Source organism: Lactuca sativa, chromosome 1 (genome assembly GCF_002870075.4).
Source record: "Lactuca sativa cultivar Salinas chromosome 1, Lsat_Salinas_v11, whole genome shotgun sequence".
NCBI lineage: Eukaryota > Viridiplantae > Streptophyta > Magnoliopsida > Asterales > Asteraceae > Lactuca > Lactuca sativa.
The window spans coordinates 95642902-95669285 of record NC_056623.2 but is presented as its reverse complement, the minus strand read 5'-3'; the positions used below and the strand labels follow the sequence as shown (position 1 = coordinate 95669285).

The 26384-nt window shown below is 35.0% G+C and overlaps 1 protein-coding gene across 2 annotated transcripts; it reads left to right on the top strand.

Moving 5' to 3' along the window:
• The first annotated feature begins 8524 nt into the window (after positions 1–8524).
• Positions 8525–10586, top strand: LOC111885910 (glycolipid transfer protein 1). 2 transcript variants are annotated; one of them, XM_023882146.3, is made up of 6 exons: positions 8525–8993; positions 9079–9134; positions 9227–9357; positions 9461–9596; positions 9722–9853; positions 10408–10586. In XM_023882146.3, the coding sequence occupies exons 1-6, from the start codon at positions 8876–8878 to the stop codon at positions 10441–10443; spliced, it is 609 nt and encodes a 202-aa protein (XP_023737914.1). In that variant the 5' UTR covers positions 8525–8875; the 3' UTR covers positions 10444–10586. The 2 variants fall into 2 exon arrangements, with proteins under 2 accessions (XP_023737914.1, XP_042754350.1); XM_042898416.2 differs by lacking the exon at positions 10408–10586 and having other exon boundaries at positions 9722–10027.
• Positions 10587–26384: the final 15798 nt, after the last annotated feature.

Here is a 26384-nt window from a genome sequence, read left to right as displayed (position 1 = left end):
GACCTCATCTTTCTTGTTCTTTGTGAAATTGAAGCTTGCGGGAAAACCATTAAGACAATAACATTAAGCCTTTATGTGCTCTTATTTCTTACAATGATTGCCTGTTAGTAATTTGCGAGAAAAGTCAGATGAGATTTGCATGGCCATAGCATCATTCCGAGAGAGTTGAAGGGAGATTGATGCCACATTGTCGTTATTTTTGTATGATTAAAGAGCAAGCAGTCAAAACAGAGTGTTTGAGCTTCATCATCAAAATTCGACCTCGTATGATTTTGTATGATTCATCATGTTCCATAAGTAACCGAATCAATCGTTGATCTTCAAAGAATTTGTGAATTGTAACAGAAGCACCACAAGTACAACTAGGAATAGATTGAATCATACAAATTTCATCCCAAAGTTTTGTGAATTTAGTGAAATAATAGGAGAAGTGATCAGCACCTTGAGATAGAGAGTATAGTTGTTGTTGCATTTGACAGATGAGAGCACCATTAGATTATTCATAACGTTGATGTAGTTCTTGCTAAATCTCCTTTGCAATTGAAAAAAAAAAGACTATCGGCTATGGTTTTTGAAACGAAATTTAAGATCCAACTAATAACCATTGAATTTTCATGGAACCAATTTGAATACATAGGAGAATCTGATGAAGGTGGAGTAATTATTCCATCAACAAGTCCAAGTTTCTTATTTGCGAGATAATCATCGATCGCTTCCAAGAATTTAATCCAATGTCGATGAAGATATTTGAAACAAGAATAGATTTTGGATTGTTTTAAGATCCAATGTAAAAAGGATTGGGTACACTGATTGAAGAATTAGCTTATTCATTTGTTGCAGAATCAACCATGATGAATGAACAAGAAATTGAAAGTAGGAAGAAGATGATGAATATTGATGAACAACATCGTTACACGTCTGATACCATGTTAGATTATAATGAAATGAAATAATTTATGTAATTCAGTTCTCATTACTAATAGAAATTCAGCTACAAAAGGATTATATACAAATTACAACAAATTACAAACTATGAAATATAAATAACTACTCTAACAACTTTCTACTTCAAAATTATGTAAATGCCCTCACAATTACAAATGACTAATAACAGAAATAACAGACTTGTAATCCAACACTTTTCGTTCAAGAAGAAATAATTAAATTTCTAAAATTTTCTATTTTATTGTAATGAAAATCCATCGTCTCTTCATTATTGAACTTATTGATTATCTAGTTATCTCTCATCAATTACTAAGAAGCAAATTAAATATTTGTTACTTAAAATAAAAAAAAGACCAAAATTAATTACCTTTTTAATGCAATTAGTCTTCAAATAGATATGGAAATATAATAAAGTCTTTAGAAGTAGAGTTTAAGTTAAAGATTATTTGTTATTTATAGGGAAAATGATCTGGAGGGTAATAAATTATTGTTTTTAGACATGTTTTTTTTATTATACATGTCATCAAATTTGTTGAAATTATTCACATATGATTTTTGCGATTGGATGTTGTAGGTTAGACCGGAGGGTGTGGGTGAGAAACTCTCCTCACTTTTTGTGGGTCAGAACACCTTTTCCTTTATTTTTTTTTTCATTCACCTAAACCCAATGAATTGGTGGGAAACTTTCCTCATTATTTTTTTTATTTTTTTTAAAAAAATATATTTCCTACAAATATTATACTCGTTTTATAAGGAATTAAAAATCATAAGTTTTAATATATATATATATATATATATATATATATATATATATATATATATATATATATATATATTATAATTTTTAGTAGATATATAATTTAATAAGTATTAAAAAAGATAAAAAAAGTTGACCAATAGGAATAGGAGAGAGAGTGCGGCAATGAGCTCCCTCACCACCTTTCCTTAAGTCAAGGAGCGGTGTTTAGGTGAGATGCAAAACTTCCCGCACCCTTTCCCTCACCCACATCGTCCGACCTAAGGGTATTATTTGAAGATTTTCAACAAGTTGGATGATATATAATATATAAAATAAAAATGAATTAAATGTAAACATCAAAAGTTTTTTTTCCACATTCTTTCTAGACGACTTATAAGGGTACTTTAGAGTTTTTATTTTATTTTATTTTTAAATATTATATAGAAAAAAAACTGATATCATAACAAAAATGAAAAACAATAAAATAATGGATTTTCATGGGTTGGAAGGATATATATATATATATATATATATATATATATATATATATATATATATATATATATATATATATATATATATATATATATATATATATACTAGCCGTCTACCCGCACAAAGCGGCGGTCGGCGAATAATTTGATATCTTTAGAGTTAAAACCATTTTGCGTTCACTTTGAGAAATAAATATTAAATGACATCTATTTTTCAAGAGCATTACCATACCATATTAAGGGAGTGTTTGACTAAGCTTTTTTAAAACAATTTATTAGGTTCCACATCACTATAAGTTAAAAAAAATGTTTGGATTAAAACAAATTATTCCAATGGGGAACCTCTAATACGTCATTTTTTCATAAGTTACCCTACAGTTACTTATTAACTTATAAGTTAATAAACTAATAAACAATAAACTTTTTTTTTTGCCAAACACCCCCTAAATGGTTATTACTTCCATTTATACATACCCAAACCACTTGTACTGTTTATCGTCCTCTTTTTTTTTTTCCTTAATTCATTTATTAATTTAATGTCCTACTAAGTAAAATGCTAAAATATATAAATAATAGTTTATAAAAATAAACCTTTAGAATATCAAGTGTTGTGATTCAAAAGTCGATAAATAGGCCTTTGAGAATGCCAAAATACTCATGTGTCAACTTGTTCATTGTGATTTTAAACCAAGTTTGGTCACAAATTAAAACATTTTCAACGATGGTATGTAATTCAAGGATTCATATTGATTTAGGTTCTCGAAACCTTAAAATATCGAACAAAATCTATATAGAACCTTATAATAAGGACAATAATCATCGTAATCAGGAAGTCCATGTGATGAAACTTGATATTATAAGGACCAATGATGAAAAAGGTTTCATTTTTAGACTAAACAAGATGAAAAATATACAAACTACCTTAATCATGTCAAATCTTGTGTTTAACCGTTATTTATTGCAAAAGTAAGATGTTAAAATATACAAACAAATGATAATACAATGCTCTAACTGGCCCTATTGGTTGAGTTCTTTGAACCTGCAAAGCCAACATATTAAAGAAACATAGTAAAAACCTTTTTAGGAACAAACCTGATATAATAAAGCCTTCACCCAATATATTTATAAGATAAAAATACAAAAAGTTAAAAATGATGAAATCAATTACAAGTAAGGATTAAAATAAAAACCTGTTAAGAAAGAGCCATCTGCAGGAGGAATATTTGAATCAATATGTATTTTCTGATGGTTTCAAAATTTGAATTATCCTAAATTCAGGGAAGAAGATAGAATTTGTTGAGAAATATAAGGATTCAAAACACAAGTTAAAATTTAATATTATTTTATTGATGACTACTTGTACTATTAGCTTAATGATTTGAACGTCTTAAAAAATAATATTATTATATTTAGGGGTGCAAACGAGCCAAGCTACTCGCGAGCTACTCGAGATCGGATCGTTAAAAGCTCGACTCGAAACCGATTTTAAACGAGCCCGAGCCGAGCTCGAGCTTAATATTAAGCTTGTTTATTAAACGAGCTCGAGCTCAAGCCTATGTCACAAAGCTCGATTAGGCTCGCAAGCCTAAACGAGCCTTTATATAATATTATTTATTATTACTTATATATATTAAAATAAAAACATATTAGGGGAATTATGAATTTCGGGTATTAGTAAACGAGCTTTTTAACGAGCTCGAGCCGAGCTTAAGCTTATTTAAGCACTCCCGATAAAAACGAGTCGAACCCGAGCTCGAGCCGAGCTTGTATAACTCTTTACGAGCTCGAGCCGAGCTCAGTAAAAGAAAGCTCGAATCGAGCCGAGCTCGAGCTCGAGCCTCATATAACTTAAACGAGCCCGAGCCGAGCCTGGCCAGGCTCGGGCTCGGCTCGGCTCGTTTGCACCCCTAATTATATTCAATCTATTTTTAGAAATAGTGAGATTTATTTTATAAGATAGTAAAGATTTTTTTTATAAGATAGTGTATATATATATATATATATATATATATATATATATATATATATATATATATATATATATATATATATATATATATATATATATATATATATATATATATATAAAAGACCTTTAAAACACATCAAAGAAAAAATTACAAAAAAAAAAAAAAAAGATTGGTTGTGGGTCTAACCCATGAAAATCTCAAAATCCATTGTTGTTTTACCTTTTTTTTTCTTTTCTGTTACAACAAAAGTAAAAAAAATAACAAATTAATACCAAAACAAAAACAATTCTACTCAAATATAAATGAGACACGACAAACTTAACGATATCAACATCTTTTTACACAACATTTTTCAAAAAAAAAAAAAAAAACATAAAATACCCTTATAAATTGTCTAGAAGGAACACTAAAAATAATTTAAAAAAAAAAAACTCTTGATTTTGTTAACATTTAATTTTTTTTACACCATATATCATTGTTGAAGTTATACATATATTATCTTTGTAGCACATAACACCCGGACGTAAGGCAATATGTAAACAGTCTAAAAAAACTGAATGATATACTATATAAAAAAAATAAGAACAAAACAAAATTTTATTGAATCATTTTTCCTTTTATTCACATTATGCCCGCTTAAAGTTTGTCATAATTTCTTGATCAAATTTACACATAATAATCAAATGTTCTATAGGATTTAAATATATTATCGTTCAAAGTAAAGGAATTGACAAATAAGTCAAATTTTCCATTATATTATGTCGGTTGTAATCAAGATTGATTCAAGTTATAAGTAAATAATAATATATTTTAATATAACAATAAATAGAGTGATATATTCTATATTTTTATATATAATAGTAATTTTTTTTCAATGTATTGGTAACATTATTAATATTTTTTTACTATAACAACATGTACAATCAAAGTTATTGTTTCATCATATATAACAGTGTATTTACATTTGTTTGTTTAAAAAAACATACAGTTTTTTACTCAAAAAAATAATAAATTTAAATATATTTACTGATAACAATATATAACCTAACATACTAAAAAACTAAAAATATTAATAAACTTAAACACAATCAATATTAATAACCCGACTAAGTACGTTCTCTTTTAATTTGATAAGTTGTCTTAAAACAGTTCTGAATTATAAGGGAATGGTAGGTGAACATATCCTAGGCTTGACTATTAATATATATCTTACGAAAAGGACCAACATAAATCATGGCATGAAATAGGGTCATCGAAATATTTTCTTTGGTATTCATAACAAAATATATATATGTTGTCTTTTTCATCGTATATGGTCATTTAAGTCTCATGAAAAACTGCATTGATTTCTTATTTTGCTCAAAACTAACTCTGAGGAGGTACATTAAAAAGTTTTGGAAGCTTCTTGTTTAATTAGAATTAAACTTAAATTCCCGCGAAAAAAGGTGCGTGATGATCCAAAGGTTGTATGATAATTAAACTTGGATTTGGAAACGAATCTTGATAGATACTCTCTTAAGAAAAAAAATCACTAGTACAAAACGTATTTTTTAGTGCGATGAGTTTTTTTTTTTTTTTTGGGTGCAGTTTTAGCCTACAACCGCACCATTAAAACACTTTAGCATTAATAAATCAAGGAACCGCACTAACAAATGCATTTTTTGATGTTATTTTCTTTAAAAGCACTAATAAATGCATTTTTTGATGCTGTTTTTCAAAATCGCATTAATAAATATATTTTTTAATGCTGTTTTCTAAAACCGCACTAATAATAAATGTATTTTTTTATGCTGTTTTCTTAAAAAGCATTAATAAATGTATTTTTTGATGCTACTTTTAAAAATCGCACTAGTAAATGTATTTTTTGAAGCCGTTTTCCAAAACTACAGTAATAACAAAATGCATTTTTTGATGCGGTTTTAGATTGAGTTCCCTCTTTATTTTTGTTCCCGGGCTGAAGCTCCTTCCAAAATTTCATTCCCTACGCGATGCCTTTCTCTTCCCCTTTATATTTCCTTAATCTAAATTCATTTGGCCACACAAACCCTAATATCATCGACTACTGCCGCCCTCACCAACATCCTTGGGTCCTCTCACCTGTGATGAATCTGAATAATCTTTGAGGAGCCGACCTCCACTATAATCATCTTTGTCCATCGTGATCAACCCAGCGTCAAGACTGACATGTATGTTTCTGATTTATAATTTTGATTCATAAAATTACTTAATCTATATGTCTGATACTCTGATTTCTTAAGTTAGGTTGTGGAAGAAAGAAGGGGTTGGGCAAAGAAGCTTGTGACGTTCAAAGGAGAGCACATATCTATTCAGGGGAAGATATAAAGGTAGAAAAAACCTAAAAAAAGAAACAATCTCATGTCTTTCATCTACAACAATTGAATCAAGGCAAGTTTTTTCCTTTGTATTGATAATATTTCTAACCTGTGTAATTTACCTTTTAATTAAATGGATTGTATGCCTTTTGATAAAATTACTTTGTAATTTAATTAGCTTCTGAATTCTTACCCAAGTAAGGTAACAGAGTCAAAGGTGGGCATCATCTCCAAAAATCTGCAAGATACCAAAGATGGGCCATATGAAGATGGTGATAACGAAATTGAACACGTCTATATAAAAAAAAACTTGAATATGCTTCTGTAGTTAACTTCCTAAACAACTTACATACTTGAAGTTATTATATCAATTTGTAAATAGATACATGATGAAAAGGTTAGAAAAGAATGTGATTTTTTATTAAGATAATTTGAATCTCTTGTATGGTTTGTGCCTTTACATCTATTATGATTTTTTGTTGTTTTGTTTCTGTATTGTAAATCAAGCAGTTTATGATATTTTATGTTGCAATTCGTATTGTATTTTAAAAGGCTGTTTATTTTCTAAGGATGTTCAATAACAACATCAAAAAATAACTCTATTTTCTAAGGCTGTTTAATAACAACATCAAAAAATAATTGTGTTTCTAAGACTATTTAATAACAGCATCAAAAAATAACTCAATAACTCTATTTTATTAAGCTATATTTTATAAGGCGGTTATGGATAGCATAAAAAAATAAGTATAATTTATAAGGCGGTTCTGGACAGCATTAAAAAATAAGTATAATTTATGAAGCTATTTTTATGAGGCGGTTTTGGACATTTTCTAAGGCGGTTTAAGAACCGCCTCAAAAAACAACACTATTTTATAATGCTATATTTTTTGAAGCGGTTGAATAACCGCATCAAAAAATAAAATAAACCGCTTTATTAAACATCTTAAGTACTAGTGAATTACCCTTTAATTGTTTGGATGTTACGAACTTTACACGGTGATTATTATTCAACCGAAAAGACAAGTTCTAGTTTAAACAAAAAACTGGAAACGAGTGACTAACTTCTTTTAAATGTTAGCCATTGAATGATCATACCATTTGTTTGTTCCTATTGACCTTAGAGTGAAGATAATACGATTGTTTCTTTATAAATGAAGATTTTAGTAGATGCTACAAGACTGTTACCGTTAATATATATTGTTACACTTGTTTTGTTTACGTGTCCTTAAACCTGATGCAACATCAACGTAACAAACATATATAGATTAATATCCACTTTGTTTGGACAAAGTCACTCTTTGTCATGTTCAAGTTCTTTATTTTTATTTTCCTTCAACCTCTGAATATGCAAACACATTCACAAAGGGTTTCCCTACATTGTTATTTTCATATTTTCCATTCCAATTTGATAAATGTATGTAAGTCTATTCTGGACCAAAGTGTAGGGATGTTAATATATATTTGTTATACTTGTAAATTGCCTAATAGTTTAGCCCATTGTTGTTATAAGACCCATGGCCTTATTCCATGTATTTATATTTGTGTAATCATAATTGAGAGACAATCAAGGACCATTTATAATACTTAATTGGTTAAGTAAATTGTCTAATTGATTGGTTAACTTTTCTTTGCAAATTATTTGGTAAAATATATTTGTCTCCTGCCTTGTTTGATTAGTTAGATTAAATTACCTTTTTTTATTATTATGTAACTTAATTGACAACTTGTTTGCTAATTAAACAACATATATGTAAATATCATATTGTCGATCCTTAAATGTGCTTATGATATCTTGTACTCCAATATAATTGGTAGTGATATTACAATGATTAATCTTTTAAAAAAATCCTATCATATATTTAGGTTTTTTAACCTAAAGATCAATTCTAATTGTCTATGAATGTGCATTTGTTATTGTTCCAATGCTTATGAATCAATATTATAGTTGTTTGCATTTTTATAAACCAATTTACCATCTGGTACGTATATATATTATCAACTCTAATCTTCTTCCTCATTTCTCTCCATAATATTATAACAACTTCAGGTACGCTCTTAATCGATTATCCTTCATCTTCACCTCAATTTAGGGAGAAATAGGTTTTAATAATCATAAGATTCAACGCCTTTGATCCCATTTTCCGGGTTGTATTTTATTGTATGATGTCCACATCCATCCTTACGTTCACATGAGATTAATCTCGTTGATTTGATCCTTCATGTTCATTTTCAGCTACATTTTCTCGTTTTTGATACGATTCAGTTAGTTGATTAATATGGAATTGACATGAGAAAAATAATTGAAGATTGTATTTTAGGGTTCATGTGACGTTTTCCAATTTTTGTTTCTGAGATTTTGAATTTTCTATGGTGAATAAAGCATTTTGATAAGATATGGAAGAAACGGTATTTACACCTGCAATAGAAGGAATGAAGCATATGAAGTCCGATCATGGAGAAATCTTAACTAAGCCTTTCTTAGACGCATGCAAAACATTGCTGCCTATTCTAGGTGCGAGTTCTTGTTCAAAACTAGTGATTCATTGTGAATCAAAACTGATATTATGGTTTATTAATTTGTTCATTTTTACCTTTAGATAAATTCGGAGCTTCCATGGCTGTTGTAAAATCCGATATAAGTGGAAACATATCAGTAAGCTATTCATTATGTGTTGTTTTTCCAAGTTTACGTAGAGAATCTGTGTTATTAATTAGACTCAATATTTTCATTCACTAATCTTGTAGAGATTGGATTCTAAGTATAATGAAAACCCTACTAGATTCAACTACTTATATGCTCTTGTTCAAGCCGAAGTTGAAACAAATACTGCAAAGAATTCATCAAGTTGCACCAATGGTCTTCTTTGGTTAACAAGGTACGTACTACTAGTTTCTAACTCGATTCCAACCCAAACATTACAATTCAAACATAAATATGAAAAGGAATGCAATTCAATTCCATTCGATTTGGTTTTTTAGAGCAATGGACTTCTTAGTGGAACTTTTCCGTAACTTATACCAACATCAAGATTGGTCAATGCAACAAGCTTGCAATGATTCCTATAGCAAGACTTTGAAGAAATGGCATGGATGGATTGCAAGTTCAAGTTTCACTGTAAGTTTTACCCTTTTTTCCCCATCAATTTACATTTTTACCCGACTTTAGATCATGAGTTGAAAGTAGGGTTTTGTTTTTTTTTTTCAAGTTATATAATGTGGTATGTGAACTTTGATGTGTAGGTTGCCATTAAGCTGGTTCCTGATAGGAAAAAGTTCATGGATGTGATAGCAAGCAAGGGAGATACATATGTTGACATGGACAAATTCTGTGAATCCTTTTCACCAGTTTTGGTTCAGATTCACAAGTTCTTGGTAAAAATTATATTCATGTTTTTTTTTTCATTTATCCAAACAAGGAAATGATGATGCGTTTGGGAAAGTTAAAAGATAAAGTAAATGATGTCACGATGTTATAAAATGTTAGGACTTAATGGAAAACGTCTCATTTTTTACTATATCATTAAGTAGTTATTTTTGCATTAAGTAAAAAAAGAAACTGCAATTTATAAATTACCAGATTAATTCTAGTCCATTAGTAAAAATAAATGCAATAAGAGGACAAACAATTTCATTTATTTGTTTATTATATCATCCTAGTTTCATTTAGAAATTACAACATTGTAATTAAAAAAAATATGGTTATAGCAATGTCATCAAAACACAAAACAATTTTCGGAGTTATAATTGGATAGATTTTTCAAAGTACAATACCTTAATAAGATAACAATTGTAGGTGTAATGTTGTGATAGAAAGAAATGAAAGTAAATTGTTGTAATAAACAAGTAAATGAAAGTATGTTGTTATTTCTAGCATTTAACCATGAAAAACAATACTCACAAACTTGTCAATTTTGTATCTTATACAGCATTCTTGTGGTTTGGATTCTATGAAGGCGGCATGATGGAATAAGTCTCTATGGTCTATTGAAACCTTCTTTTTGCATCAATTTCTTGATAATTTTTGGTTATCCCTCCCCTAGCTTCGATTTATTTCATTTTTTTTTATCTAAATGTACTCTTTTAATTAGAAATTGATAAATGAATTTGTCTTTTCTTGCTAATATGCTCATTTTTAGTTGAATACATCGATCGTGCACCATGAGTTTCTCACGTATCGTTTGAATTATTGTGATTTTATGGGGTCTTATTTTGCTTTTAAGTAGGCATTGATTATTGGTGCATATTTATATTGCACCAAAGTAAATATACTAACTATTAACTTTTGATCATTTTAAAACCATGGTAAACGTTATAAATTTTCATCGATTTAAAACCGTGGTAAAAATTATTGCTAGCCCTAAAATTAAGTCTTAAAAAGGGCTCACATAACTTTTTATCTAAAGCACAAATTTAAAGAACAAACAAATATTCAAGATTTCACAGGAAATATGTTATTAATTTCAAGATTCCTATAAATGAATATATTCAATAGTTATATAAGGGGGAACTAAATTTGACAAAGATTATCAAATTTCATAAAATTAAAGTAATAAAGTTAACACCAATTTATTGAAACTAAATAGCAGTCTAATCATGTGATATAAAAAGATAAAGAAAATCATATGGATTTACAATTAAAACATAAAATTTTAAACTTGGTAATATATATACCGAAATAAGGGGAACTCAAAATTGGATGTCTAAATATCGAAATTTGCACCATGGGGTAAGGCAATCCGCTTTTCAAGAGTTTTGGCTTATTATATATTTTTCATCCATATAAAGTGGATGTCAAAACTTATAATAGATCAAAAGTTATGTTCGTCTAAAATTGTTTTTTTTTTTAACCCATTTTGTCCTTCTTTAATTTATACATGAATATTTTTGCCAATTTCTTGATATGTTATTCATCATTATCCATGTGGAACGAGTTGTTATTATTAACAAAACCAATGAGATAAATTCGAATCAATTTATTTTAGTTTTTTGGGATAACAAAATTGAAGATAATGATAGACCTAATTCGACTTAATACATCAATACATAGAAGACAGATCACGCTGTTGAGGTTTTATTTTATTTTTTGCTAAATGAACAGTGGTTCTCCAACCCACGTTAGTATAAGGATGAAAGTTTAAGATTATAAAAGGAATCCAAAAGTTTGGTTTCAAAAGTACCGTGATCACTACACTTGAATTGTTTGATTATTTCTTTTCTTTTATTGTTTAGAGTGCGAAAGAGTGATTGTTAACACTTTTGAGGGTGTGGATGTAATTTGGAGATCACGAGATGATAGATTAGTTTGTGTTATTGTAACAATTTATTATATGGTAGATCTTTCTTTCTGGAGACCCATGGATTTTCTATGAACTTCTAATTTTCCGCTTATGTTTTTTTGTCTAGTTATTTTCTCTATTATTATCATTGGGACAACAAATTTGAATTGATTGTGAATAATGTTGACGTTAAGATATCAAAGTAGTATATTCATATCATTCTCTTTCACCTCCATTCGTATGTTATATGGATTTCATGAGTAGATAGATAGTCCATTTGTAATATGGATTTTGTAAAACAAAAACAAAAAGACATAAATATTGATAATAAAAATATAGATAGACTTAATAATTCACTAGTTTATACCGAAATCAAAATATACATGCTTGTGCTCCATCTTTTTGTTTCATTTGACCATAAAAACAAAAACAAAAAAAGATTGGATGTTTATCTTAGGTAGATAGAATATATGAATAGGTTGTGTTTGATGAGAGTGATCAAGGTTTTCAAAATGTTGATAACTCGAGTGTTTTCTCTAACAACCCAAAAACCAGATAAAAATTTTAATTTTTGAAAACAGAAATACAATCATAATTTGTTCCCAAAAATCCATTACATCATATCGTATTAAATATAAGAGTATCAAAAGAGATAAATGGGGAAAGTGTTGGAGAGTGAATGTTGCGCATCAAACCGGGCCATTCCCCATAGTACCTGAAAACACCCAAATAAACTGTAAGCAAGAGCTTAGTGAGATCCCAAAATATCACATAACATACAACCACAGAATACCATGCAACATACATAAAGTTGTCATGGGCTACCCTCATGGTCTTTACCTGGAATGCCATGGACTATCCTCATGGTCTGATATCCAAGTGTCATGGGCTACCCCCATGGTCTTTACCCTTGATGTCATAGGTTACCCTCAAGGTCGGATATCCAAGTGCCATGGGCTACTCCATGGTCTTCATGCAAGTGACACGAGCTACCACTGGGGTCTTCATACAGTCAATGCATAACAACTAACAATCCACATATCATATAATGTGTCGAAATTGGTGCCTTTGACCCGTTGATACAATGAGAAGACTCACCTCAGTCTGTTGATAAAAATACTGCTCAACTACCGGTCCAGAAATCTCACACTGAATATACACAAATTAACCTAATTAGAATTAAAGCACAACTCAAGGCATATGCTAAAACCCTAAGTCCAAACTCCTCCAATAAGGCCCAAAAGTCTTTCTTCATTAATGGGCCTAACATCCAAGGTCCAAGAAAATAATGGGCCACAAGGCCTAATAGGCCCAACCATGCCACCCATGGACCAATAACAAGTTTTAGGGCCCAAATACTTTAATAGATCCATACCCAAGGCTAAGTAGGGTCCAGATGGCTTAAAAGCTCAATGAAACTCCAAAATCCACTGGAAGCGTATGCCCAGCGTACAACCTCAGTACTTTTAGCGTACTAGGCCCTTTGGTGGTACGCGCAGCGTATAAGATAGTATGCCTAACGTATAAGCAGTTTTTACACATAAAGCCATTAAGTAATTGATACATGTAGCCACTTCGTCCAAATCCAGATCTTGGTCATTTTAAAGGTCCTAGGGCATAAAGCTGGCAACTTTATGCCTTTGCATTCCATATGGGAACCCAAAACCTTATTTTATTCATTAAGACTCCCTTTAAGATCTTAAACTCATGCATGGTGCCATAACAACCATCAAGTTAGCATTTTTATGCTCTTAACATGCCAAAGGAACTCATATCTAACATTTCTAGCCTCTGGAGTTGCGCAAACTCACAAGAGAAGATCCATGGACCAAAAATTGACTTATTACCAAACCCTAACTCAAATTAGCAAAAGGATAAGCAAGGTCTGGACTTTTTACCTCCAAACGTTCCCCAAGATGAATTAGATGCAGGATCTAGAAGCTCAACCACATACAAGACTTGATCACTACCTTCTCCTTCTTGCAAACCTACTAAAATGGCCACTAAAACCACTTTTAAGCTCAAGAATCACACTCTCTTGCAAACTAGGGTTTAGGGACGATTAGAGGCAATGGAGGCTGTCTAGGGTTAGGTCCAAATGGCATAAGAGTGCTTAAATAGGGTTCATGGACTAAAGATTATGGTTTTGTATTTAGCCACGTACGCCCTATGTATGTGGTACATGTCCGCGTCCAAACCACCCTACTACGCTACGCGTACGCATGTGTACGCCCAACATATGTAGGGATCTCCATTGCAAAATAGTTTCATTCCAAGGGTTAAAGGCTAATTACCTATATTCTAAATGTTATAAATCTACCCTAGTTGAATTAGACTTTGTGCCTAAAGTTTGTTGCCTCAAACAATTCTAGATAGTGCTCCGTCATTTCTTCCTCCGGCTCCCAGATCCACTCGGAGCCCCTCCGGTGCTTCCATTGCACCTTCACTAGCTTCACCACTTTGTTATGAAGAGCTTTAGTTTTCCTGTCCATAACCGCAATAGGCTTCTCAACATAGTTCAAGATTCCGTCCACCTGAATGTCATCTAAAAAGATAACTGCAGCCTCATCAGTTACACACTTCCACAACTGAGACACATGGAAGGTGTTATGGATATGACTAAGATCATCATGGAGATCCAACCGATATGCAACCTTTCTAATTCGGGAAGAGATCCTAAATGGACCAATGAATCGGGGTCCTATTTTGCCCCTCTTATGAGATCGGATGACACCTCTGCAAAAAAAAAATCCCCTACTTGAAACTCGAGATCCGAATAGCATTGGTTAACATAATTCTTCTGATGACTCTGTGCGACCTGCAGCCTGTCGCGAACTTGCTTAATCAACTCGGTAGTCTTAAGCACTACTTTAGTGCTTCCCATAACTCAATGAACTGATGGGTTTTTTAGCATTCTAACACTCCTATGGTGTACATGCAACCCTAGAAACCTTGGATCTATGTTTTCTCTGTTATACATGCAAACTTTCATTTTCCAAGGTTTTCATCCTAACTAGCATATCATGGGGTATATGTAATATAAAAACTAGTAGAATAAATACCTTTATTGTAGCTTTGATTCCTTAAGACCTTGTGAGCCTAGCACCCCAAGTGTGATACCTCAAATGTCTTTTACAACACCACAACTATTGGAATAACTTGAGAGAAGAACACTTGTACTAAAAAATTCAGCTACCCTCACTTGTATGTCTAGTGGCCGATATTACTTGCTATGAGGTTCTTTATATAGTGTGTCACATATAGGGTTACACCATGTAAACCCTAATGTGCATGACTTTTCATTTCCTCCATGATCCATGGGTTTTAACCTCCATGGATCACCCTATGGGTTTTAGCCCAATCTAATGAATCATGGATCATAAGCCCACTATATAAGAATGAATGATTTACACAATCAATTTCCATGTATTTAATTAGTCTCTTTTGATCATAAAATTAATTTCACATTAATTCTTGATCAATACTAATCAAATAATATGATTTATTAACATATTAGAACTTATAATATATTAACAAATCACAAGTATTCTTTTCTCATTTGTCTATCCAATTATTCCGATGTCATGCAACCCAAATGGACCATGCTAAGCCGGTTCAAGTACATACCAAATATAGTTATGGACTTAGACACCTTATCTGACAGTCTCCCACTTGGATAAGTCTAATAACTATGGTTGCAAGTATGAATTCAGGATCTGATCAGTAATCATAGCTCTTCAAAGACTCATGGAACTAGAATGCGCCATTTAAGATAAGTGATCATATATCCTCTGTTGTCAAGATATCAGCCAGACAAATACATGGAACAACGTCGTACTTATTGTCCAACAGATTGTTTCCTGATTTTCGATTTGTTTGGCATAGAACTTAGTCGAACACATCAATTTAGTTCTGATCGGGCCCGACACATAAGTCACAACAAAATCATCAAGGGGCCCAAGATATCACTTTTAATCCTCCAAAGACTAAAAGGAACAGATAAAATTCGACTCATATGCTTGTATTATTCATCAAGTTGAACACAACAACACGTTTTATAGCATCATGTTACCGATACGGTTTCACACTATCAATATTCAATTAACTCATAGCCAACAAATCTATCTCTTGGTTTGAAGACTTATATGATATTACCGTCTCACAATCACTCGAGATAAATTCCATGAACTGATACAAGTGAGTGTGGGTTGAATCCAATACTCATACCTTATGAGCACTCATGAATGTTGCAGCAACCATTGCTATGTATAATACAATTTAGACAAATATACAAACTCAATTCATGACAGTCTTTTTTCAACACCTACTTCCAAAGTATGAATGATTGTGGATAGTTTTTAATAATATGATATACCATAACATAATTATTCTGGAAGTCAAAACATGCAAAATGAAACAATAGTAAACGATTGACACAAGATAATACCATACTCGTAAAAATAAAGACACCTTTTATTTAAGCATCAAATGTCAATTGCATTTTAACTATTACAAGTTTCGAAAGCTATATAATTACTAAAACTAATATCATCCATCAGCCCAATGCGCCTTGCGTGCTGTATAAGCTTAACCCTATTCAGTCCCTTCGTGAGGGGATCTGTGGGTTCTCATATGATAATATCCTATTTGCCATGAGGAGTCCTTTTTCTATACGATGTCTAATGAAGTGGTATTTTCTGTCGATGTGCCTCGATATGCTATGATCCCTTGGTTCCTTGGCTAAGGTAAACGCACTCTCATTATCACATAAAATATTCATAGGCTCCTTTATAGTTGATACAACTCCAAGGTCTCCAATAAAGTTCTTTAGCCATATTGTCTCCTTTTTTGCCTCACTTGCTGCTATATACTCTGATTCGCAAGTTGAATTAGCTACTGTCTCCTGCTTGGAACTTTTCCAAGTAATTGCTCCTCCATTTAGGGTAAAGGCCCAGCCTGACTAAGAGCGAAAATTATCCCTATCAGTCTGAAAGCCAGCGTTGCTATACCCTACTACTCTCAAGTCATTTCTCCCACCGAAGGTAAGGACCCAGTGCATAGTCCTCCGTAGGTACTTGAGACTGTTCTTCACCATAGTCTGGTGAGCCTTGCCAGGGTTCCCTTGATATCTGATGACCATGCTCAAAGCAAAGGCCACATCAGGTCGAGTACAAGTCATAACATAAATGATTGAGCCCACAACGGAAGCATATGGTATATGACTCATTTCAGCTATCTCAACCTCTGTACTCAGACTATGAGTCTTACTCAGTTTGGCATTACACTGGATTGGCAAGTCACCTTTTTTGGAATCCTACATGCTGAACCTTTTCAGCACCTTATCCAAGTAGGTACTTTGACTAAGTCCAATTAGTCTCTTACTCATATCTCTCAGTATCCTTATTCCCAGAATATAGGCAGCTTCTCCAAGGTCCTTCATAGCGAAACATTTCCCAAGCCAGGAATTAACCTCCTGCAAGGTTGGGATGTCGTTTCCTATGAGTAGTATGTCATCGACATACAATACCAAAAAGCTAACTATACTCCCACTAGCCATGACATATACACAGGACTCATCCCCGCTTCTTGAAAAACCAAACTCTTTGACTTTCTCATCGAAACAAAGATTCCATCTATGAGATGCTTGTTTCAATCCATAAATGGATATCTCAAGCTTACACACTCTATTAGGGCACTTTGCATCGACAAAACCCTCTGGCTGACTCATGTAAACATCATCAACCAACTTCCCATTAAGGAAAGCGATTTTGACATCCATTTGCCATATTTCATAATCATGAAATGCAGCTATGGCTAGCATAGCCCTAATAGACTTAATCTTCGCTACTGGTGAGAAGGTCTCATCATAGTCAACTCTCGGAGTTTGAGTAAAGCCCTTCGTAACCAGTCGCACCTTATAAGTGTGTACGTTCCCATCCATATCGGTCTTCTTCTTGAAGATCCATCTGCACCCGACTGTCTTACGACCTGGTATGTTGTCAACCAAGTTCCAAACTTGATTGTCATACATGGACTGAATCTCGTTGTCCATGGCCTCTTTCCATTTGGCCGACTCAGGGCCTGCCATGGCTTCCTTAAAGTTGTTAGGCTCATCCAAATTTACCAGTGTACTATCACTGATAAATGCATCACCTTCCGCAGTAATATGGAAACCATAGTAATGCTCAGGTGGATTCCTAACTCTGGTGGAACGCCTGAGAGGTACAGACTCATCAATTGGCTCAATAGGAGTTTCCTCCTCAGGTTGATCGCTAGTGTTTGAGGTTCCTTCACCGCTTTACTCTTGAAATTCTTCAAGGTCAAATTTTTTTCCCATTGTTTCCTTGGCTTATGAATTCTCTCTCACGAAAGACTCCTCTCCTCGCTAAGAAGACAACATTGTCACTCGTTCTGTAGAAGAGATAACCAAAGGATTTATGTGGGTAGCTGATGAAAATACACTGCTCACTTCGAGGTTCGAGCTTGTCGTGAGTCTCATGCCTCACGAAAGCTTTGCAACCCCAAATCTTGATGTGGTTTAGGTTGGGAACTTTCCCATTCCACATCTCGTGAAGTGTTTTGGCAACCTTTTTGGTAGGTACTAGATTAACGATATGGGTGGAAGTCTCTAAGGCATACCCCCAAAAAGAGATTGGTAATGAAGCTCGACTCATCATGGAACGAACCTTGTCCAACAAAGTTTGATTATGACTCTCAGCCACACCATTCAGCTGTGGTGTCCTAGGAGATGTCAATTGTGAGACAATCCCACATTCCTTAAGATAGTCAAGGAACTCAATACTAAGATACTCACCACCCCGATTGGATCGAAGCACCTTTATCTTCCTGCCCAACTGATTCTCCACTTCTTGCTTGAACTCTTTGAACTTTTCAAAGTTTTATGACTTATGCTTGATTAAGTAGACATAACCATATCTACTGTAATCATCAATAAAAGTCACATACAAGCGGTTAACATCCCTTGTGGCTGTTCTGAAGGGTCCACACACATCTGTTTGTATGAGGTCCAACAAACCCTCACCCCTTTCACAAGTACCAGTGAAGGGTGACTTAGTCATTTTTCCAAGTAAACAAGATTCGCAACTATCAGATGACTTTAAGTCAAATGACTCCAAGACTCTAGCCTTTTGGAGTTGGCCTATGCGCTTCTTGTTGACATGTCCAAGACGACAATGCCACAAGGATGCTTTATCCAAAATATTGGAAGAATCAATGTGCAATACATTATTTTCTAAGTTGTCTACAACATTCACAACTTCATATACACCATTACAAGGTAATGCTTCAAAGTAAAATACATCATTGTGAAAAACATTAATAGCACCAATATCATTATCAAATGAAAAAGTAAATCCTTGTTTGTACAAGCCATGAAAAGAAATAATATTTCTCGCCATTTCAGACGAGTTACAACATTTATTCAAATCTAATGTTAACCCACTACTAAGCAATAAAGAGTAAATTCCAAACTTGGTGACAGGTGATGCTTTTCTATTCCCCATGATTAAGTTTATCTTCCCGTGCTCCACGTGCTCACTTGTTTTTAGACCCTGCACAATAAATGTGAATTCCACAACTTGTATCAAGGACCCAAGAATTAGTATGTGGTGAGTTGTTAGACAGAATTGTATAAATACCTGCAAGGGTAGGTTTAACCTTCCCATCCTTAACATCTTGCAGGTACTTAGGGCAGCTTGCTTCCAGTGTCCCTTTTCCTGACAATAGAAGCATTGTACATCTTTTGGGTTGGAGGAGGGAGTAGCGGGACCACCTTTGGTTCCACTTGAAGAGGAGCCATCTAGAGAATTTCCCTTGGTGGCCTTGGAAGGGGTCTTCCTCTTCTTCCCTTTACCTTGCCCGATTGCCAGAACGGGAGCAGTAGTAGGAGTAGTCACAACACTTTTGCCTTTAAGACCACTTTTTGCAGTCCTCAAAATTACCTGAAGCTTACTCAAAGTGACCTCCTCCTTGTTCATATGATAGGTCATTCGGAACTGATCATAACATGGAGGTAAGGAGTATAGAATGATATATATAGCCAACTCCTCATCAAAGTTCACATTCAATTTGAGCAGACGGTCCACGAACCTTTGCATTTTCTATAGGTGGGTCGTGATGGGTTCACCATCCTCCATCTTTGTTGTGATCATAGAACATATGATTTCATACCTCTCTTGGCCTATACTCTGATGGTACCTTTCCATCAGATCCCGGTGCATCTCAAAAGGGTAGAAGTCCTTATAGGACTTTTGGAGTTCAGGTTCCATAGTGGCAAGCATGATACAAGCTACCTTGGTGGCATCTTTCTCAGGTGCCCTAAAGTCGGCAATTTCCTGAGGAGTAGTTGCAGACTCATCGATTTCCTTAAGCCCCTTGTCGAGGACATATTTATTGTCCTCGTAGCAAGTGACCACCCTTATGTTCCTAATCCAGTCATTGAAATTAGTTCCATCAAAGATGATTATCCCACACAGATTCATGAGAGAGAAGGAGCCTGTTGGGTTTGAGCCAGAAGCAGCATTGTTAGAAGACATCTGAAAAGGAAGAAAGACAAATTTAGATTAGATATAGAATCCTTAATAAGACGCCCAAATGAAATATTAAGGCTAGGACCCAACACAATATTTTATAACTTGGAAGAGGGATGCCGTAATCCAAGCTACAAAATATTTAAAGGTAGGTAAATGACGATTTACCAATTTCCACCATGAAAAATGAAATAGATTATTAGGTTTTAATTGGATTGAAACTCCTAGATCTTTTAAGATTCATTGAACAATTCAATGACATGTTTAAATCTGGAATATGCCCTTCAAGTTTGTGACTGGAATACTGAGGATCACAAAACAAGGTGTGAATAACCATGCAAATTAACTTGGCACTCTTAACTTTATTACCTAATCGATGTGCCGGTTAACCATACACGCTCCATCGATATATAATAAACATTAAGCTACCCTTTTCCACCCTTACTTGTCCATGTTAGTGTGTCGATTAACCACACACGCTCCACTAACGACTTGGTAATGGTACAAAGTGTAATTTCATGGGTTAACATCAATTTCACATTATCCTAAAGTAACTAAGATTGGGAATTTATAAAGGTTAATTACTTTATAATTATCATTATACTTTTAATGAAGGGAGAATTATAGTCTTATCCTACTCGTTCGGCTAACGACCCTCCACCAGTCAAGGAACCGGTGGGTGAGAGTGGACACCCATTAAGCTGCTATTTTATAGGCGAAAAGCTTATACCCCCTTATAGACCGGCTTCGTGAATGAGGCCTACTAACGGTAAGACTGACTTGATCTTATATATATATATATATATATATATATATATATATATATATATATATATATATATATATATATATGTATATATATATATATATTATTAACTTATAATATTATAAAGTATAAGGGTTGAATTTTAAACTTTTAAAATTCTAGGGTTTGGAATTAAAGTTTTCTAGAGTAACTTTACAAATTCCAAAACTTGATAGCAAGTTTTGAAACTATTTAAAACCTTTCATTTCTATAACTTATGAGTTTTAAAGGCTTTTAATGGAAGAGACTTTTTGAATTCCATATCGTGAGGACAAGTTATGGAGTCCATTATGAAGCATTTAGATCAACAATTAACTAACAAACAATTTGCAAATAATTCCTATGATCTAACAAAAACTCATAAGCAAGAAAAATCCATATCAACAATTTTCAAGTATCATATGAACTTAATATAAAACTTGAAACTTTGACAATTATCATTGAAATTGGATAAGCACAATCATTACCACATCAAAAACAGGTTTAATAATCTAAAAACAGGTTAGGGGTTTGATCCTAGTCCAATTCCAGCAATATAATTCGAAATTCTGCACTCAGGGCCCCCGACTCGTCGAGTGCATGAACCAACTCGACGAGTTGGATGAGTTTTCACATGGACTCGTCGAGTCCCCCCATGGACTCGGCGAGTTCACTGAACATTGAGCAGAAATTCGACTTTTTTTTAGCAATTTGCATAAAGTATAATTGAAAACAAGCCTAGGCTATGATACCACTGATGAGTTTTGAGCATTCTAACACTCCTATGGTGTACATGCAACCCTAGAAACCTTGGATCTATGTTTTCTCTATTATACATGCAAACTTTCATTTTCCAAGGTTTTCATCCTAACTAGCATATCATGGGGTATATGTAATATAAAAACTAGTAGAATAACATACCTTTCCTGTAGCTTTGATTCCTTAAAACCTTGTGAGCCTAGCACCCCAAGTGTGATGCCTCAAATGTCTCACACAACACCACAACTATTAGAATAACTTGAGAGAAGAACACTTGTACTAAAAAAATTGGCTAGCCTTCACTTGTATGAGGTTCTTTATATAGTGTGTCACATGTAGGGTTACGCCATGCAAACCCTAATGTGTATGACTTTTCATTTCCTCCATGATCCATGGGTTTTAACTTCCATGGAGCATCCATGGATCACCTTATGGGTTTTAGCCCAATCTAATGAATCATGGATCATAAGCCCACTATATAAGAATGAATGATTTACACAATCAATCCCTATGTATTTAATTAGTCTCTTTTGATCACAAAATTAATTCCAAATTAATGCTTGATCAATACTAATCAAATAATAGGATTTATTAATATATTAGAACTTATAATATATTAACAAATAACAAGTATTCTTTTCTCATTTGTCTATCCAATTGTTCCAATGCCATGCAACCCAAATGGACCATGCTAAGCTGGGACAAGTACATACCAAATATAGTTATGGACTTAGACACATTCTCCAACATGAACAACTTCCCCCCAACAAATTGGAGTCCTACACCTCCTTCCATACAACATCTCAAATGGGGTTCGGGCGATACTAGCATGATAACTATTGTTGGTTGAGAACTCTACTAGTGGGAGGTAAGTATCCCAACTCCCTCCGAAATCCAAAACACAAGCTCTAAGCATATCCTTGAGCATCTGGATCATCCGCTCACTTTAACCGTCGTTCTAAGGGTGGTATGATGTACTGAAGTGCAGAAGAGTGCCCAACTCGTCATGGAACTTCCTCCAAAATCTGGAAGTGAAACACACATTGCGGTCAGAGACCGCGGATACCGACACCCTGTCCCTGACTACCACCTCCTGAACATAGATATCTGCTAACTTCTCTGCAGATATGCTTTCAGCGATCAGAATAAAATGCACACACTTGGTCAGTCAATCCACAATAACACATATAGAATCGACACCCCAGGCTGTCCTGGGTAACTTGGTGATAAAATCCATGTAATCTCCTCTTTTTTTCCACATGGGGATGGGTAACTGTTGTAGCTTGTCATGTGGTCTCTGATGTTCAGCTTTGACCTTTCTACAAGTCAAACACCGCTCAACAAACCATACAACCTCCCTCTTCATACAAGGCCACCAATAACTCCACCTCAAGTCTCGGTACATCTTTGTGGTCCTTGGATGAATAGAAATCTTGGACTTATGTGCCTCCTCCAAAATCTTATGCCTCACCCCACCAGATTCTCAAACCCAGACCCTACCACACTAGGTTAGTAATCCCCGATCGTCTCGAACATACAACAGCGTTTTCCCTCTAATCCGATCAGTTTTCCAATTTTCCTTTTTTCAATCCTTCTATCTGAGCCTTCTTGATCAAATCCATCAGGGTTGAAATAATGGTCACCATCAAGCAAATATCCCGGAGTGGTGAGCACACCGCCTTGCGGCTCAAGGCATCGACCACCATATTGGCCTTCCCGGGGTGATACAATATCTCACAGTCGTAGTCTTTCACCACATCTAAACACCTCCGTTGTCGCATGTTCAAATTTGGCTGATCCATCATCCATCAAATACTTCAAGCTTTTGTAATCGGTGTAAATGGTGCATCAGACCCCGTGTAAATAGTGCCTCCAAATCTTGAGGGAATACACCACCGCCCCCAATTCCAAATCATGTGTGGGGTAATTCGCCTCAAGAGGCTTTAGTTGCCTCGAGGCGTAAGCAATCACATGCCATCTCTGCATAAGGAAAACTCCCAGACCCAAAATAGAAGCGTCACAATAAACCACAAAATCATCCAATCCCTCACGTAACGCACGAATCGGGGCCTCGCACAATTTCTGCCTCAAGGCTTTGAACGCCAACTACTGATCCGAACCCACCAAAAGTTCACATTCTTCTTGGTCAGGCGGGTCAAAGGTACTACAATCTTGGAAAAGTCATAAATAAATCTCCGATAATACCCCCCTAAGACCCAAGAAACTCCAAATCTTAGATGCATTCCTCGGAATCTCCCAACACAACACAACCTCGATCTTGGCCGGGTCTACCAATATATCACCCTGAATGATGATGTCCCCCAAAAAACTACACCTCACGCAACCAAAAATCGCATTTGGAGTATTTTGCATAAAGATTTTCCCTCCTCAAAGTGTCCAACACCTCTTACAAATGCTGCTCATGCTGCTGCTTGGTCTTGAAGTAGACCAGCATATCATCAATGAAAACAATTACAGACCGATCCAGCATCAGCCTGCAAACCCGGTTCATGAGATCCATGAATGTTGTTGGTGCATTGGTGATCCCGAAAGAAATCACCACGATCTCACAATGACCATAACAAGTTCTGAAGGCCGTATTCTAAACATCCTCATCCCTGATTCTCATCTGGTGGCACCCTGACCGGAGATCAATCTTGGAGAACCAAGATGCACCCTAAAGTTGATCAAATAACTCGTCAATCCTCAGAAGTGGGTAATGGTTATTCACTGTCAGCTTGTTTAATTCCCGATAATCGATACACATCCTATGAGACCCATCCTTATTTTTCACGAACAGGATCGGTGCTCCTCACGGGGAACCGCTCGGGCAAATAAAACCCTTGTTTAGCAGCTCCTGCAACTGTGTAGACAACTACTGCATTTCAGGCGGTGCCAGGCGATACGACACCTTGGCGATAGGATCCGAGCCAGGAATCAAATCAATCCGGAACTTAACCTGCCTCTCGGGAGGCACTCCCGACAACTCCTCTGGAAATACATCGGGAATATCTCGTATGATGGGTACCCTGATCAACTCTGTCGCGATCTCAACCTGTGAATCTGAAATGTATGCCAAAAACTCGGAACAATCTTTCTGGAGAAGCCTCTTATTCCTCGTAGCTGAATAAAGAGTCGGACCATGCGAGTCTCTCTCACCATGAATGACTAGTTCTCCCCCACTTGGGGTTCAAACCCTTACCAACAACTGCTCACAATTAATCACGGCTCCATTGGGTCCCAACCAATCCATCCCGATGATTACTTTCAATCCCTCAACGGAATCAGTACCAAGTGGATTGGAAACCTCTCATTGAACAGGTTCAGAACACATATTCGGAACATCATCACAACACTTACAGTATGGTCATCTGCAATCTCCACCTCAAGAGGGTAATCCAAAGTCCCCAGAGCATCTCGAAACTTCTTGCTGAGTGCAAGAGATACAAAGGATTAGGTATCCCCCAAATAAAAAAGAACATTAGTGGACAATCCATTGACCAACAAAGTCCCAATAATGACATCTAGAATTGCACGGGCCTCACTAGTGGTAAAATGGAACACTCTACTATTCACCGCAGGAGCTTACGCCTTGCCCTGGAGGCCATCAATAATCCTCAAGGTGGCTGGTGCAGGCGCCACCACTCCCCCACCAGATAATCTCGAACAATCAGCCTTTTTATGGCCGATCTGGTTGGAATGGAAATAAATCAAGACCTTCTTGGGGTACTCCCTACTCATGTGGCCCGGCTGGCCACAACCATAACATACCGAGCCTGCTACCCAATAGGCTCCACTGTGCGGCTCGCCATACTTGGCACAACGGCCCCAACCTTACTGGCTTCTACTAGGAGGATCGGTGGTCTTAGGCATTTTAGCCTGACCCACTGCCGTCTGAACATGCTCCGACCTCCACTTTGTTCGGAGCTCTAACTCGATTTCCCACTCACGGGCTTTCTCAATCATGTCATTCAGGGTCTTTCACCTTTTAAAGCTCACAAACTCCCGGATCTTATCCCTCAGCATAGCATGATATCTCGTCTTCCTCATCTCCTCAGCCGCAGCATACTGTGAGACCGTAGTGCCCTCTCTCTGAACTTGGTGGTAATCTCCACCACTGACTCCGTAGTCTGGTGAAGGTCCCGTAACTCCCTCACTAGCTGTTGCACCTCAATGGAAGGTGCAAACTCCTGATCAAACCTCCACACAAACTCCTCCCATGTCATCATCGTTACACCCATCGTCCAACCTCACAGGTAACCTCCTCTCACCAGTCTTGCACCTGATCCCTCAACATACAGCAATCAAATCCCACCTTTTCTGCCTCAGGGAAAAAGCTCGTGTGCCAAGCATTCTCCATGTTAGCAATCCAGCGACGACTAGCGATGGGCTCCTTAACCCTAAATAACTAAGGCGCTCCATACACCTTTGAAATCTCGAAATGAGGGAGTTCAAGTCCCAATCTGACCTGTCGTAATCTCGGATCGAAAAGACCTGAGTCACTCCTCTAAAATATCCATGATCCTCTCCTTGAC

What these genes read in the sequence shown, in the direction of transcription:
- LOC111885910 (XM_042898416.2), top strand. Translation starts at nt 8,876, where the DNA reads ATGGAAGAAACGGTATTTACACCTGCAATAGAAGGAATGAAGCATATG. An exon ending in ATATAAGTGGAAACATATCA is followed by an intron (nt 9,135 to 9,226) that starts GTAAGCTATTCA and finishes CTAATCTTGTAG; the next exon opens with AGATTGGATTCTAAGTATAA. An exon ending in GGTCTTCTTTGGTTAACAAG is followed by an intron (nt 9,358 to 9,460) that starts GTACGTACTACT and finishes TTGGTTTTTTAG; the next exon opens with AGCAATGGACTTCTTAGTGG.